At 49.6% G+C, this 16,341-nt stretch overlaps 1 protein-coding gene across 1 annotated transcript in view; it reads left to right on the forward strand.

Annotated features, from left to right (window-relative positions):
* The window catches only part of VAV3 (vav guanine nucleotide exchange factor 3), a 315,966-nt gene that overhangs the window by 130,384 nt on the left and 169,241 nt on the right, over positions 1–16,341 (forward strand). The window contains exon 3 of the mRNA XM_066352215.1: positions 15,054–15,112. Coding sequence (XP_066208312.1) covers positions 15,054–15,112 — 59 coding nt within the window. The remainder of the gene's footprint in view (positions 1–15,053; positions 15,113–16,341) is intronic.

Here is a 16,341-nt window from a genome sequence, read left to right on the forward strand (position 1 = left end):
GAGAAGGTAAGAAAAATGAATCAAGTATATTGCTGGCAAAAAAAATTCTTAACCAGCATGCACTTGTGATATGACAAGGTTTCTTATATAGTAAGTTTATATAAATAAACTTGTGGGTTTTGTTTCTTTACTAACAACAATATGTGTCTTATGTTTTTTTTTTTGTTTGTTTGTTTTTTCTGAAGCCCGAAACGGGGAGAGACAGTCAGACAGACCGGGATCCACCTGGCACGCCCACCAGGGGTGACGCTTTGCCCACCAGGGGGCAATGCTCTGCCCCTCCAGGGTGTCACTCTGTTGCTACCAGAGCCACTCTAGCGCCTGGGGCAGAGGCCAAGGAGCCATCCCCAGCGCCCAGGCCATCTTTGCTCCAATGGAGCGCGGCTGCGAGGAGACAGAGAGGAAGGAGAGGGGGAGGGGTGGAGAAGCAGATGGGCGCCTCTCCTGTGTGCCCTGGCCGGAAATCGAACCCAGGACTTCTGCACGCCAGGCCGACGCTCTACCACTGAGCCAACCGGCCAGGGCCTGTCTTATGTTTTTGAACTCCACTTGTAAGACTAATGCAAAAAATTATTGACTCGTTTGCAGGAATTTATTTTGGGAAGTTTTTTTTTTTTTTTTTAATGTATAAATATAATGTGCTCTCTTATAAATCTTTGATCCTTTAGTCCAAAAAAGATTCACATGCTTTTTTAAAGGGGTCAGTGATAAAAAAAAAACATTGTGTATATTATATATCAAGGGAATCTGATATTTATACATTATAGTGGGGAATATACAGAGCAGTGGTTCTCAACCTTTCTAATGCTGTGACCCCGCAATACAGTTCCTCATGTTGCGGTGACCCCAAACCAAAAAATAATTTTGGTGGCTACTTCATAACTGTAATTTTGCTACAGTTATGATTCGGAATGTAAATACCTGATATGCATTATGTATTTTCCGATGGCTTTAGGCGACCCCGCCGGGGGTCGCGACCCACAGGTTGAGAACCGCTGATATAGAGCCTTTCCACTGAGTTGTTTGCATAGAACATGTGTGGACAGTTCAGGATACCCGTCTTGTTTTTTAAGGGGACTGATTTCTAGAAAAGTCAGTGGCAAGACTGTGCCACTGTGGCTGACTGTCAGGAGTGAGGTGTGGCCGCGGAGCTGGGTAGAGTTGAGGTTAGCGACCAGCGCATCACTTTTAAGGCGAGGGCCTGGTAACCAGAGAAGCCGCATGATCTGTCCGTGGGCTCGCAGCGTGTCACAGCTGGCACCAGCTCCAGGATCTCTCCGCAGTCCCATGTTGGTAGCATGCTGTTTTGAGGCGGTCACAGTGACAGAGCCCTTGTGTGGGAGCCACATTGGTGTACCGTTCAATGCCGGGGGCTTTCTGATGTCACCTGAATGAAGTTACATGAAGCTTTGTTTTTTTTTTTTTTTTTCATTTTTCTGAAGCTGGAAACAGGGAGAGACAGTCAGACAGACTCCCGCATGTGCCCGACCGGGATCCACCCGGCACGCCCACCAGGGGCGACGCTCTGCCCACCAGGGGGCGATGCTCTGTCCATCCTGGGCGTCGCCATATTGCGACCAGAGCCACTCTAGCGCCTGAGGCAGAGGCCACAGAGCCATCCCCAGCACCCGGGCCATCTTTGCTCCAGTGGAGCCTTGGCTGCGGGAGGGGAAGAGAGAGACAGAGAGGAAAGCGCGGCAGAGGGGTGGAGAAGCAAATGGGCACTTCTCCTATGTGCCCTGGCCGGGAATCGAACCCGGGTCCTCCGCACGCTAGGCCGACGCTCTACCGCTGAGCCAACCGGCCAGGGCAAGCTTTGTTTTTATTCAAGTAACCAGCTACCCTGTTCTTGAACATTTACCCCCACCTTCAAGTCTGAGATTAGGATTCGATGGGATAAGAGTTAGGGGGAGGGTCAGTAGGGGGGCCAGAGATTCGATGGGGTCAGGACTGTCTTTCAGCTTGTTATTTCCTAAGAAGCACAGATCTTGGACCCGGCGTCTCAGAATAGCTTCTTTGACACATTGAACTCAACGTGTCTCTTTGGATGAATCAGAAGGAACTGATTGTGTTACTTTATGGAGGGCTGTTTGCATCAGCGTGGGTCTCCTCTCTCTATAGCATTAAGAGAGCCGTGACTTATGCAAATTTTTATAACTGGATAGAAATGGCTGAGTCTGGGTCGCCACTGTAGTGTTTTATCCTCTTAATTCAAGTTGTTATCAATGATTTCCTGGGGAAAATGACCCTAAAAGATCATCGAGATTTTAATATCTCTTACATATGCCGTGTTTTGACAGGGGATTCATTTAGTGGGAGGTGTCTCAGACAGAGGAGAATAAAAAGAAAGCAGAGAACAGTATCCAAACAGATCCTATTGTGATTAGACCCTGACCTACGATTACACAGAAACCACCCTGAGGTAGATGCCACTTGCTTCTCTCCCTCCCGGGAATCTTACTACTTAACGTGTTGCAGGGATTTTGGCATCAGTAGATGCATGAAGGGAGCCGACGTGGTAAGAGGTCAAAGGATGTAATTTACTGAGTTATTTAGATATGAGTTATCTTGGTAATTTCTTTTTATATGCCAGTATTTTCCTCATTCGGGGTTTCTTGTCTGTCCCCGGTCGGCCAGGCGGCCGGCTGGCATGGCTGAGGAAGCCTGGCACTGTCTAGCTGCTGGGCGGCCTGTGCCCGGGGTGGTTTGCGCCCCATCTGTGTGCCCAGGTGCCGGAAGCATCTGAGAAACAGCTTCTGAAGGGGGCCGATGGCTCCCAGACGTCTCTGGTCGAAGAGTTTTGGACTTCACTGACTCCCCCCCCTTCCCCTTTTTGTCTCATAAGGCAATGGCATCTCGTTTTTTAGGGGGCACACTTGATCTGGGGTGAAGCTGGCAGAAAATGTCAGATGCAGGACGGCCCGAGGTAAACCTTGGGGTCTGGGCACTGCGTGTTCGCTGGGCTCGTTCTGCCCCATCGGGACCGAGTCCCATTCCTACCGCCGTTGAGAAGGTTATTCCGTCAACCCTAGACCCCACGGGCAGTTCAGATCAGCCCGGTGTCGCCACGCACACACTCAGCGCAGCTAACGGCTTCAGAAGTCCTTCTGGCTCGTTGCACAGAAATCCAGGTCCCAGGAATAGAAGTCTTCCAGGGCTCGCAAAGGTACACAGGACATCCCTTCCAGGACTTCAGGGTCACACAGGTGACAGGGCGCTCAAGTAGCCCATGTCGGTAGCCTGCTCCAAAAATAGCTACCGAGGTCATTCCATTGAAGCTCCTCTTCGAGAGGAGATCAAGCACTTGGAATGCAAGGAGAGAAGGGCGTGGCAGAATGAAATTAACAAGAATGAAAGTAAACCTTCAGCCTTTCTCCCCTTCAGTCGTCATACAAGTGAATTTCAAAAAGCGGATGAAATCCCAGCTAAGGGAGATGGAAAGGAGAGCATCGGGCGCGGTAATCACGCGCGATCCCCTCCGCAAAGGCCGCGGGTAGAAGCGCAGGACGAGGGAAGAAGGGATGATGAGCAGGATGACGTTCCGCAGAAACCATATTCTCAGTGCTGACGCACCTGCACGCACACTGCGCAAGCAACGCCCGCCCCACGGTCAGAGGCCGCGCTGCTTCTGGGCCAGCCCCGCATTGGCGGGATTTGCCGGACACGGACGGGGTCAGGACAGCAGCCCGGATGGCAGACATCCAGTCACAAGGATGTCCGAGACTCTGGACAGCTCCGGGCCAGCTATTGTCAACCAGGGCTGTCTTTGGTCCCCACTGGAACAGAGTCACATTTCTCAGTGCTGCCTGGATTGAATCCTCAGGCTAATCCTTGGACCCCTTTTTCTCCACCCTTGTCGTATCCGCTTCCTTTCCTGTCTTCCACGTCACCCTGTAATCAGGGCAGAGCTGGGCTGTTGTTAAGAACCACTTGCTAAGCTCGGACTACTTCCCCTACCCTGCCCTGTGCAGCCCCCAGGTGCTCAACTACTGCTTTGTGGTGGTGCCGTGCTCCGGCTCGACGACCTTTCTGGGCTCCCCAGAACGTCCACAGCGGAGGAGAGCCCCCTTAGCCTAGCACAGGGGTCCCCAAACTACGGCCCGCGGGCCGCATGCAGCCCCCTGAGGCCATTTATCCGGCCCCCGCTGCACTTCCGGAAGGGAAGGGGCACCTCTTTCATTGGTGGTCAGTGAGAGGAGCACATTGACCATCTCATTAGCCAAAAGCAGGCCCATAGTTCCCATTGAAATACTGGTCAGTTTGTTGATTTAAATTTACTTGTTCTTTATTTTAAATATTGTATTTGTTCTCGTTTTGTTTTTTTACTTTAAAATAAGATATGTGCAGTGTGCATAGGGATTTGTTCATAGTTTTTTTTATAGTCTGGCCCTCCAACGGTCTGAGGGACAGTGAACTGGCCCCCTGTGTAAAAAGTTTGGGGACCCCTGGCCTAGCATGTAAAGCAGTCTGCCTCCAACTTCACGCTTCAACCCTATTTCTCAGGCCTCCAGTCGTGAACCCACTGTCCTCATCTCCAAATATTTGCTCTGATTTGCACGTGTTGCTCATTTTTTTCCCCTGTTCACCAGCGGCGCTCGTGTGCGAGACGGGCCCGAGGCGAGAGTCTCCCAGCAGGTCTCAGGACCAGGAGAGAGAGCGTGGTAGCTGTGTTGGGGTTCACTGTCGCCCTTCCGTGTGGTTGGGGCCCAGCCTTCTCCTCACGACGATCTGCGGACTTTTTCGCCGTGCTCGGAGGGCTCTTTGCCTGGCCGTGGGCCGTCCACCCTGGGCACTTTAAACGTGCCCAGTCGCAGTTCAAAGACCTGTACCTGTAAAGTACGCCTCAGATTTCGAAGACGTAAAATGTCAAATACCTGGATTTGTATCTTGATTACGTATTGAAAGGATATGATAGCTCTGTTGGATTTAAGTAAAATAATATGGTTAAAATAATTTTCACTTGTTTTTTTCCCCCCCTTTTCCCCCTTAACGTGGCTCCTTAGAATTCTACGGTTGTTTTTTTGTGTGTATTTTTCTGAAGTTGGAAAGGGGGAGGCAGTCAGACAGACTCTCGCATGCACCTGACCGGGATCACCCGGCATGCCCACCAGGGGGCGTCACTCTGTTGCAACCAGAGCCATTCTAGCGCCTCAGGTGGAGGCCATAGAGCCATCCTCAGTGCCTGGGGCCAACTTTGCTCCAATGGAGCCTTGGCTGCGGGAGGGGAAGAGAGAGACAGAGAGGAAGGAGAGGGGGAGGGGTGGAGAAGCAGATGGGCGCTTCTCCTGTGTGCCCTGGCTGGAAATCAAACCCGGGACTCCTGCATGCCAGGCCGACGCTCTACCACTGAGCCAACCAGCCAGGGAGAATTCTACAGTTTTGTGTGTGGCTTGCATATTTCTGTTGGTCAGCTGTCTAGAAACTCCGTCTCTTCCATCATAAAGAATCAGTCTACCTGCTCTTTAGTTGTTCAAGCCCATGCAGAATGAGCACTCCAAGCCGTATGAAAATACTAGTGTCACCAGACTGGCCAGAGCAAAGAGCCAGCTGGGGACTGTCATTTTTTTTTTTTTTTAAATTTTTTTAAAATTTGTTCATTTTAGAGAGGAGAGGGAGAGACAGAGAGAGAGGAGAGACAGAGAGAGAGAAGGGAGGAGGAGCTGGAAGCATCAACTCCCATATGTGCCTTGACCAGGCAAGGCCAGGGTTTCGAACCGGCAACCTCAGCATTTCCATGTCGACGCTTTATCCACTGCGCCACCACAGGTCAGGCTGGGGACTGTCATTTTATTCTCCTTGTCCTGCAGGCAAAGATGTAGTTTCTGCGAGGTGATTGGAAACAGGAGAATGACCGGCAGACCCTTCATTATTCTCCATGAGTCGTCCTGGGGCCAGGACTTTAACCGTGGTCATCTCCAGGCTGGCCGAAAGGGACGCGTTCTTGACTGACAGGTCCTATCAGTCCTGTGTTGCCTTTTGTTCCTGGTGTCTGTGATCCTTTAGAGCGGTGCCAGCCATCTGGGCTGCACTCAGCGACCCGAGGTCTTTGTGCCGGAGAGGCGCGTGACTTTGAAAGTGAGCCGGATTTGGGAACTGTGTTGACTTGGACCCAGCAGTATGATTTGTGGGCGACTTGGAACATTCGTTATGTTTTGTAAAGTCCCTTGAGTCACATAGACCTCTTCCAGTCTGTTTTAGGTCACACAAGCAGCTGTTCCTCTGGCTCAATACTAATACCTATGGCGGGTCCTTTTAAAGTGAGTGAGTTGTCTGAAAGTCCCAGTGGGTTCTCAGGGAGCTGATGATGACTGCTGGGTCCTTACTGCCGTGGTCCAGCGAGTAAACCACGTTTACCTATGGGGCCACCATCCAATTCCCATGCTTGGGGTTGAATGTATTCAAGTGGCCACGCCTTCTTTATAGATCCTGTCTCTTCTTCTTCTTCTTCTTCTTTTTTTTTTGTATTTTTTCGAAGTTAGAAGTGGGGAGGCAGTCAGATGAATTCCCGCATGTGCCCGACCGGGATCCACTGGGCATGCCCACTAGGGGGGCAATGCTCTGCCCATATGAGGTATTGCTCCGTTGTGGCCAGAGCCACTCTAGCACCTGAGGCAGAGGCCATGGAGCCATCCTCAGTGCCCGGGCCAACTTTGGTCCAATGGAGCCTTGGCTGTGGGAGAGGATAAGAAGGGAGAGAGAGAGAAGAAAGGGGTGGAGAAGCAGATGGACACTTCTCCTGTGTGCCCTGGCTGGGAATCGAACCCAGGACTTCCTACACTCCGGGCTGACGCTCTACTGCTGAGCCAATGGGCTAGGGCTGTCGTGTCTCTGTCTTCTGTGTAAAGGTGCAGAATGATCTGCAAACATGATTTTGTTTTCAAAATGAAAGCCTTTCTTTTACAGTTGTGCACAAACCATTGAATTCTTTATTACTTGCCTGCCAAGTTCAACACGCTGCAACTGGCCTGTGTAAATTTAGGAGAAGTGTGAGCATTTGGATCCCACGCTCCCAGACAGCTGTTCCTGCACTGACGGGACCCAGGGGGTGGTTTAAACGTGTGCAAACAATGTTGTTACATTGGGCCCCTTTAACTCGGTGTGAGAAAATGAGCATGCCGATACAAGTTTGCTCCCCCCCCACCCCCCACCCCCGCTTTTTAGCAGGGAGGTGTTGCTGTCTGTGGAGCCGTCTCTGAATGCAGGAATGGGAGTTTTACTCCCTCTTGGCGTTTCTGCATGTGCTTCTGGAATTTGGAGCACGGCAGACTGCATGGCTGGCTGGGCTGCACAGGGCAGATGTGTGGACGGACGGCTGGGCAGGCTGGGGGTGGGGGTGGGGTGGTAAGATTGATGGACGGGTTTTGCATGTGCTTTTAAATAATCTGACCTTTGCGTGAGGGGTAACTTTTATGAATTTTAAAGGGGGAGTAATGGCGATGGGGGTGTGGTCAGAGCGACAGTTTTGAAATGTCATACAGCCTCTGTGGTGGCCAGGTGGAAGGTAGATTGGAAGGGAGCAAGAAATCAGAAACTGTATACCTCCCATATATATATGGGAGATAGTGAGACAGGCACCACAGGGCCCCGACTGGGATCCACCTGGCAACCCCCATCTGGGGCTGATGCTTGAGTATTGAGCTATTTTTAGTGCCTGAGGATGATGTGCTTAGACCAGCCGAGCTATCCTCAGTGCCTGGAGCCACACTAAAACCAATCAAGCCATTGGCTGTGGGAGGAGAAGGGAGAGAGAAGGGGAAGAGGGAGGAGGGGAGAAGCAGATGGTCGCTTCTCCTGTATGCACTGGCTGGGAATCGAACCTGGAACGTCCATATGCCCGGCCAATGCTCCATCCATTGAGCTACCAATCAGGGACCATTCCAATAATTGAAGCAGGAAATAGAGGATCAGAACTAAGGCAGAAGCAGAGGGGACAGGGGAGTGGGATCTGAGACGATTTCAGAGGGCACGCCGGCCGGATTCAGACCGGGGTGTGGAGGAAGAGCACACGTCTGGCTTCTCAGTGCCCAGCCTGGTGAGGGAGAGGGAGGCCGTGGGGGGCTCGGAGGGGCAGGTTGGCAGGAAGGAGCCCTGTTGGGGTCTCCAGAGGCAGAGTGCAGGGCCAGGAAGGCGGAGACAGCAAGACCACAGTGGTGTGGAAGTGCCCCCGAGACAAGGGCACGTCTGTTTGGTTGAGGGGAAAAAAAAAGGCTGAATGACCTCATCTCTTAGAGCTTGAGAAGTATCCACTGTACGCCAGGTCAGAAAAATATTATTCCGGAAATGGCAACTCCAATCCCCTCAGACTGTGACCTGCCGGTGAATCTGCTTAGAAAGTGTTCTTCCCGCTGTGACGATGGAGGAGACGGGGTGGAGGGCGCTAATCCTTGCCCGTCAGGCCTCTGCGGACAGACAGAGCGGCAGACAGACAGAGCGGCAGACAGACAGAGCTGCAGACAGACAGAGTCTGGGAAGTTCCTGATTGCCCTGCGAGGTACGGCCAAGGTCACCACTTCCGAACACCGTTTGAGTCTCCCCTGCTCTGTCCTTCAGGCTGAGGGGACAGATGGCCTTGCTCCCTCCTCTGGGCTGGGACTGGACTGTGCAAAACTAGGTCTCTGTTTTTGCTTACCACCCCTGTGGTCCTTCCCAGTAGACGGTGGGGTTTTTGAGAGTAGGAAGTATATAATCTCAATTTGGTTACTTTACCGATGATTATGGTCATGATGATGACATTAGGAAATAGCAGAAGTATGGGTCATTCTTCTATACATTTAATATGTATGTAGATTCCCTCCCTCCCTCCCTCCCTCCCTCCCCCCTCCCCTCCCCCCTCCCCCTCCCTCCCTCTCTCCCTCCCCCTCCCTCCCCCTCCCTCCCCCCTCCCTCCCCCCTCCCTCCCTCCCTCCCTTCCCTCCCCTCCCCCCCTCTCTCCCTCCCTCCCTCCCCCCCATCCATGCATCCTTCCATCCTGTTTCCACTTATTTTATCTTCACAATAAACTTGTGTGATAGATGATGACTTTACCTTAATACTATAGGTAGGGAAAAAGGCCCGGAGAGGCTACTTGACTCCCACGGTCACCCAGCTCGTGAGAGGAGGAGCTGGGACCGGAGCCCACAGTGTCTGAGTCTGCAGCCTGCACTCCTGACCGGTCGAGTGCATCACTTTGCTGAAGGGAGGCGAGGGTGCTCAGTAAAGCTTTACTTCTGAAGTCTCAGAAATAATAGGTATAGCATAATTCCTGCATTTATGACCATCGTCAGGGCCTGCACAAACTGTCATTCGGACCCTTTCCCCTATGTAGGGAGTCTGCTTTTGGACAGTGGAAATCCATTTCCCGTGGTACTGTCTCCCCGATGCGGAAGTCACGTTGTGGTAGCCGGCTCTGGCCGCGGGGAGGTGCAGGGGGTGCCTCTCGGCACCACCCGCCTGTAGTGAAAGCAACGATCAAGCATTTTAGGAAAGATGTAACAGTGGTCGGCAAACTCATTCGTCAACAGAGCCAAATATCAGCAGTGCAACGACTGACATTTCTTTACAGGTAGGTACATTCCTTATCGAGGTAGCGCCCGCACGTGGTATTTTGTGGAAGAGCCACACTCAAGAGGCCAAAGAGCTGCATGTGGCTCATGAGCCGCGGTTTGCCGACCCCTGATAACATATGTGTCAAAACAGGACACAAGCTGCAGTATCCTGACCGGGTAATTTACTCTGTGAAATTAGAATTGCAGAGAAAATGAAGATGATGAGTTCTGTTGACGTCCTCATCATAGGAGAAGGAAGGTGAAATGCATTGTCCGTCTGAAACTCACCGTCTGGTTGGGGGCTAGAACGAGGCAGGCCTCATCGTCAGAGCAAGAAACCAGTGTCGGGAAGCTCGGGTGACACCACGTCTCTGGGCCACCTCTGGGCTGCACCTGACCCAGTCTGCAGGCCTGTCTGTCCGTCCGTCTGAATTACTCAGCCCAGGTCCCAGGCCCACACACCCACTTACACACTCTGGGGCCTGGGCTTTTCCTCTGCGACCCCACAGGGCACCTGCTTCGAGCCTGTAGGGACTGTGATGCAGTGTCCCTGCCCAGCTGGGTGGTGACTTCATGCTCTGATGCCTCAGTGCTGTGGACCCCTCCTGAGCGTCTCAGGCTGGTCTTGCACCTGGGGCTCAAGCCTGCAGCCCCCGGACGGCCCCCTGAGTTCCTGGGGAAGCAAGCTCTGCTCCCTGTTCAAGAACCTTCCCGCGGGGTCAGAGAGCGGGTTAGGAGGTAACCCTCCAGAATGATGACTCAGGGAGATAAACCCACAGTTCACGCTTTTTGGCCAAGCTGTGTGCGTGTTCCCCGATTCTCTCCAGTGATTCTCTCTGGCTCTGGGTCCCCCAAATCAAGATCTTAGCTGTAGCAATAACATACTGCATCCGCATGGGTGGCTTGTTTTAATTACAAATTAGACCCACAGCACTGACAGGCTGGGTGAACGGCAGGTGCGAGTTTGCCCGAGGGTCCCATGAAGAGAGGAGTTGGAACGGGTGCCTCTGCTCCTGTTCAATGTTGCTGTTTGTTTTAAAAAAACTCTTTCGTGGTTTTGGAACTCATGGGGATGCTAAAAATAAAGAGCTCCAACAAAATAAAAATCATCATTCCGGTGAAACAATGGGGTGGGTGAGAGTCTTGCCACTATGTTGCTAGCTCTCTGTTTGAGGAGATAAGCAACTCTTTCTCACCCTTAATGTTTGATTTTTATCCTGGGCCCCTTCCTCAACTGTTCATTCATTTCCCACCAGTGCCAGGCTAAGCCCTTTCCGTATCTTTACACAGCAGTTCGTAATCTTCGCAACAGTATTTGCAAGGTAAATATTAGTCATTCATTTGAGCCACAGATATTTGTGTGTATTTGTGAAGGGGTTGTGATGAGCCCCGCTGTGAGCTGGGTGGCCCTGATGGAAACAGGATGAAGCAGTTTGACACTTCTGCTCTGAGGGTATTTTCTCTTGTTGGATGGGAGGACAGACAGACAGACAGACAAGTCATTAGAATACCTGGTAATGTGCTCACAGACCTTCAGGGGCAGGTACATCCATGCACACCTTTTGAGCAGCAATGGTCATACCTTTCGACCTCGTCATCCCATCGAAGACTCTTCCCTACGGAAATACCTGCACAGAACTGAGAAGGCGTTTGGCAAGGAGGGTGGTTACAGCGTTCCTCTCGTAGCGGAATGCGGGAAGGGCTCATTGGCCGGAGAATGGCCGAGTCATTGCGTCAGGTACACTAAATGCTCTATAAAGTCAGAGTGAACCAGGTACATCGGTATGTGTTGACACAACTGTTTGTGATTTATTGTTCAATGACAAAGCATTGAACAATGCTTTTTTCTACAGCATTGTAGAAAAAAATGAAAAAGACCTGTGTAATAGGAACAGGTTAACTAAAATAATACTTGTAAAGAAGAAAAAGCTCTGCAGGGGGGTCACATCTGATTCTAAGCTCTGGTCCCCTTTAGGCAGAGGATGGGAGAGGTGTGTGTAGGGGGGACACCTCGTAGGTATTACTCTATTATTTCATTTTGACAAAATAAACATGACCCCATTTGAAATAGTGTGTCCGTAAAATCATGGTGCTTTTTTTCCATGACCGGTCACAGGAAAACAACAAAAGATTTTTTGTTGAAATGTGAAATCTGCACCAAATAAAAGGAAAACTCTCCCAGTTTTATACCTATTCAGTGCAGTTCGATGTGGGCTCACACACAGATTTTTTTAGGGCTCCTTAGGTAGCTATCCCGTATAGCCTCTACAGATTCGTCACTGACTGATGGCCTACCAGAACGGGGTTTCTCCACCAAACTGCCGGTTTCCTTCAACTGCTTATCCCACCGAGTAATGTTATTCCTATGTGGTGGCGCTTCGTTATAAATGCGCTGATATTCACGTTGCACTTTGGTCACGGATTGGAATTTAGGGAGCCACAGAACACACTGAACTTTCCTCTGTACCGTCCACATCTCGACTGGCATGGCCGTGGGCTGCTCCGCTGTATACACGGTGTTACGTCATCATCTGCGCATGCGCACATGCTGCCACATCATCCTACAGAAACTGGGAGGGTTTTCCTTTTATTTGGTGCAGATTTCACATTTCTATCCTCTTTTGTTGCTTTCCTGTGACCGGTCAAAAGTGCACCATGACTTTACGGACACATTGTATTTTAACAGCTGATCAGAGGTGGTGGGTATGGGGCCGAGTTCTGTCCAGAGTGCTGCGGGGGCACAAAGGAGGTGGGAGGCGGTCCCAGGCGGCCCTGGAGGAGGAACAGCCCGCCCGCCGGCGAGTTCAGAGTGCACCTGTTCGGCCACGTGGAGGGGCATGGGGGTGGGGGTGGGTGGGGGGTGGAGAGCTTCCTGATTGGGAGCGTCCCGGGGCTTTCTGGTGGCGCAGGGGTGCCGGCCACATCCACGCTTTAACAGCTCACCCAAGCTGTCCTGGATTCTTCTTCCCGCCACAGGGCGTCAGCACTATTCCTATGCTTCTCACGGGTCGCCTCCCAGTCTCTCTGCCGCGGAGTCAGCTCACCCCCCTTCTCACCCGGGGAATGGCGAACACCCCCGGTGAGCCCTCAGGTTCCTTGTGATAGATTCTGGGCTAACCCACCTTTCTGAAGCAGCGAGCAGCCCAGCCCACCGCTGTCCCCGTGCTCCCACGGGAAACCCTTTTTATGTTACTCAGAATCCTGGCCACTTCTTTGCAGATGCCTCCGTTCTTATCAAACAAGGGACGGAGCACACAAGGTAAAGAAAGAAACTCCGCGAGGTGGGCTTAGTGGTCAGCCGTTGGCCACTTACCTCGCAAAGAGTCTTACTAGTTAGCTCCGTTTCTGGGAGTTACTGTCCATGGTTTCATCTTATTTTGAGGTAATAATTTAGAAATTAATACATTTCAGGGAAAACAGTCTTCTTACTGTCTTTGGGGATATTTTCTTCTGTAAATATTCTCGAGTGGGTGTTTCTAATGGCAGGTTCGTCTCCCCACAGGGGACTAGAGGGTCTGGCACTAATTTGTACCCTGGCCTCTTCCAAATCCGGATTCCTCCACCTTTACAGAATACATGCTGTTCTAAAAACACCACGTTGACTAAACAGTCTCTATTTGCTTTGGCTGAACTTGGAGCTAATGGGCAGACTCCATGCATAATCAGACAGACTCAAAACCCAGAGTCCTCAGAGAGATTCATTCTGAGATGTGCTACATATTATCTTTTTCATCCCCCCCCTCCTCTGAATGTGTATCTTTGTTATTTTTATGTTACTAGAGAGTGATAAATATTCCTTTAAAGAAATAACAGGAGTTGGTTTCAGCTTGTTGATAAACTCCTTCAGTGCAGGAGGAGAGTAATATAGTGCTATTGTCTGGCTCCCTCTGCTGGACAATTACATGAAAAAACAAAACTGAACAAACTTACAGTATATGATAATAAATGTCCGCATTTACTGAGTTAAGCATTTGGTGGGCGTTATCATTTCCCCGTCCTTTTAGAGTGACCTTTTTCATTTTGGTTTATTCTTGTAATGTGCAAAGTATTTTTTTTTTGTATTTTTTGTATTTTTCTGAAGTTGGAAACGGGGAGGCAGTCAGACAGACTCCTGCCTTCGCCTGACTGGGATCCACCCGGCACACCCACCAGGGGGTGATGCTCTGCCCATCTGGGGCGTTGCTCTGTTGCAGCCAGAGCCATTCTAGCGCCTGAGACAGAGGCCATAGAGCCATCCCCAGCGCCCGGGCCATCTTTGCTCCAGTGGAGCCTCAGCTGCGGGAGGGGAAGAGAGAGACAGAGAGGAAGGAGAGGGGGAGGGGTGGAGAAGCAGATGGGCACCTCTCCTGTGTGCCCTGGCTGGGAATCGAACCCGGGACTCCTGCAGCCAGGCCGACGCTTTACCACTGAGCCAACCGACCAGGGCCTGTTTCTATCTTTGAACTGAGGAATTAGAAGATCTCCTTAGCTCTGAGAGCTTTACCTTTTCTCCTCCTGCCCTGTTCTGAATAAGGTCTGACAGTTTTTGAGTTCTGAGAGTTCAGACGGACGGTCTCTGTTATCACAGAAACAGACTTCATGAGGAAAAGACACGCTAGCTCCGGATTTCCTCACTAAGTCGTTCAAGGAGATGCTCTTAGCCATAAAAATAGGAGCAGGATAAAAAACCACAAGGTGCTAATGCTGCCCTCACGGCTGGGGACGTCTTCTTAAGGAACGTTTGAAACAGATAAGCAAAGGCAATTTAAGAACTCTTTTTCTTGAAAACATTCGGAATTAGGATGAAATAATTTTCTTAAAAGTTGGAGATTTTCGAGAATAGCTACCATTTAAATATCTTGCATGTATCATCTTCTTAATCCTCACAATACTCCAATGATTATTATTAGTCTATTATCATATGACGTATCCAGATGAAAAAAACTGAAGCCAGGAGAAGTTAGTTTGTCCAAGTGGCTACTAAGTGGTGAAGCCAGGATTTGGACCCGTGAGGTCTGCCTCCAGAACCCACATGCTAACTCACTGCTCCACAGCAGGGCGGTCCAATGGAACTTTCTGTGGTGATGGAAATGTTTGATGTCCGTGTGGCTATTGAGCACTTGAAGTGCCATCAGTACAAGTAAGGAACTGAAACATCTGTTTAAAAACTTTTAATTAATGTAAACTTAAATAGCGTCCTGTGGATGGTGGCTATAGTTTTGGACAGTGCAGTTTTATAGGCTCTCTGAGATTCTCTACAAGGGGAGATGCAAGTCCTTTGGGATGACCTCGTCGAACTCCTTGTTCTACTGACAGAGAAAATGCCAACCAGGTGCGTTAGGGAGTCATGAAGTCAAAGAAAGGGACAAAATTATAGCCAGGTGTTTATGCTGTCTGGTCACAGCTCTTCCTGTTCCACACGTCCCTGGCATATGCAAATTTACACTTCTGCTGCCATTGTTGATATTAGATTGTAAAACTGCTGTTATGGGGGGGAAAACATATCTTTTCTGAAATACATGTGCAATGAACACTCCCCTCTTTTTGCAGGTGATAGAAACATTATCGCGACTTTCTCGAACACCGATAGCGTTGGCCACAGGAATCAGGTAAGCTTGTTTCTCTGTGGTTCAATGTCACGATTGCTTATTGAATAGTTACTGTTTGCAAAGCACTTTGTGTACAAGGACTGCATCTCAATTCTGTGTAGACTGTCTGGATCTTAAGTGCCCAACACACATTTGAAAACATACTGAGCAAGCAAAAACTTCATAGAGTTGAATCAGGCACATTGGCTAAACACTGTTCTCTTTTTACAGTGCCTAGCATTGATATGGTTCTTTTTTCAAAAAACTTCCCTCAATATTTCTATACATGTGGTTCATCAAGACAAACACACATACTTAAATAAATAAATATTTGAAAAGATGTTATAATGCATTTATTTCCTGTAGACCATAACAATAACTCACAACTTTTAGGAGTTTTAAGAAGTAATCAGACACATGTAAAATGATATGTGTACAAGGACTTGTGTTGAAAGTTTGGTGCTGAATGAAGAACTTGGAAGTGAATTGGGTCAATGAGTTACGCTCTCTACAGGCAATGGCATATTATGTAGTCAGGAAGCATGGAGATACATATGTATATGTCATATTGGGCTTTTCCCGTCTAGACTATTACAGACTTACGTTAGATCAGATAGAAAGGTATACTTTTAATAACCTTAGAAATGAAGACAAGCAATTTCAGTAGCCACAGAGCCAGCCTAGCCTGCATGGAAATGGAGTCGATTTCGTTTCTTACCTCATTTCCCTAGAGCTCCGGACTTCAGCCTCCAGTTATTAGACGCTCTACCCCTAGTCTTTTCCTCTGTGGCTTCCGTTTTTTCTGTGTACGGCTCACATTCCGATTCTAAGGGAGAGGATCCGAGCATGTCCTATCTGACCGATCAGCAGTGCTTGGCAGCCCCGCCCCAGGATACAAACACAGTGACCTCAGGGAGAACACCCTGCAGACCCTTTCTCAGAAATGTGCTGGGAATTTGGCAGCTCTCTGCAGAAGTAGTCTGTAGGCTGGATAAACATTCAACACCTTGTAATTTGCTCTTATTTCAGTATGTAATTTTCTTTCCATACCAGTTTGTATATTACGTTGTTACATGCGAACGGATTCTGAAATAACATGGTTCTAATTTTTGTGAACTAATGTGTTTTTGATTCTGAAAGGATATATGTCAAAATAATTTCTTCCTCTTTAATTATTCTTGTCTATATTTTCAAAATCTCCTGCAGTGGGCTTGGATTGGTATAAGAGCCTAAATTAATTTTTTTTTTTT

This window comes from Saccopteryx leptura, chromosome 11 (assembly GCF_036850995.1).
Source record: "Saccopteryx leptura isolate mSacLep1 chromosome 11, mSacLep1_pri_phased_curated, whole genome shotgun sequence".
Taxonomy (NCBI): Eukaryota; Metazoa; Chordata; class Mammalia; order Chiroptera; family Emballonuridae; genus Saccopteryx; species Saccopteryx leptura.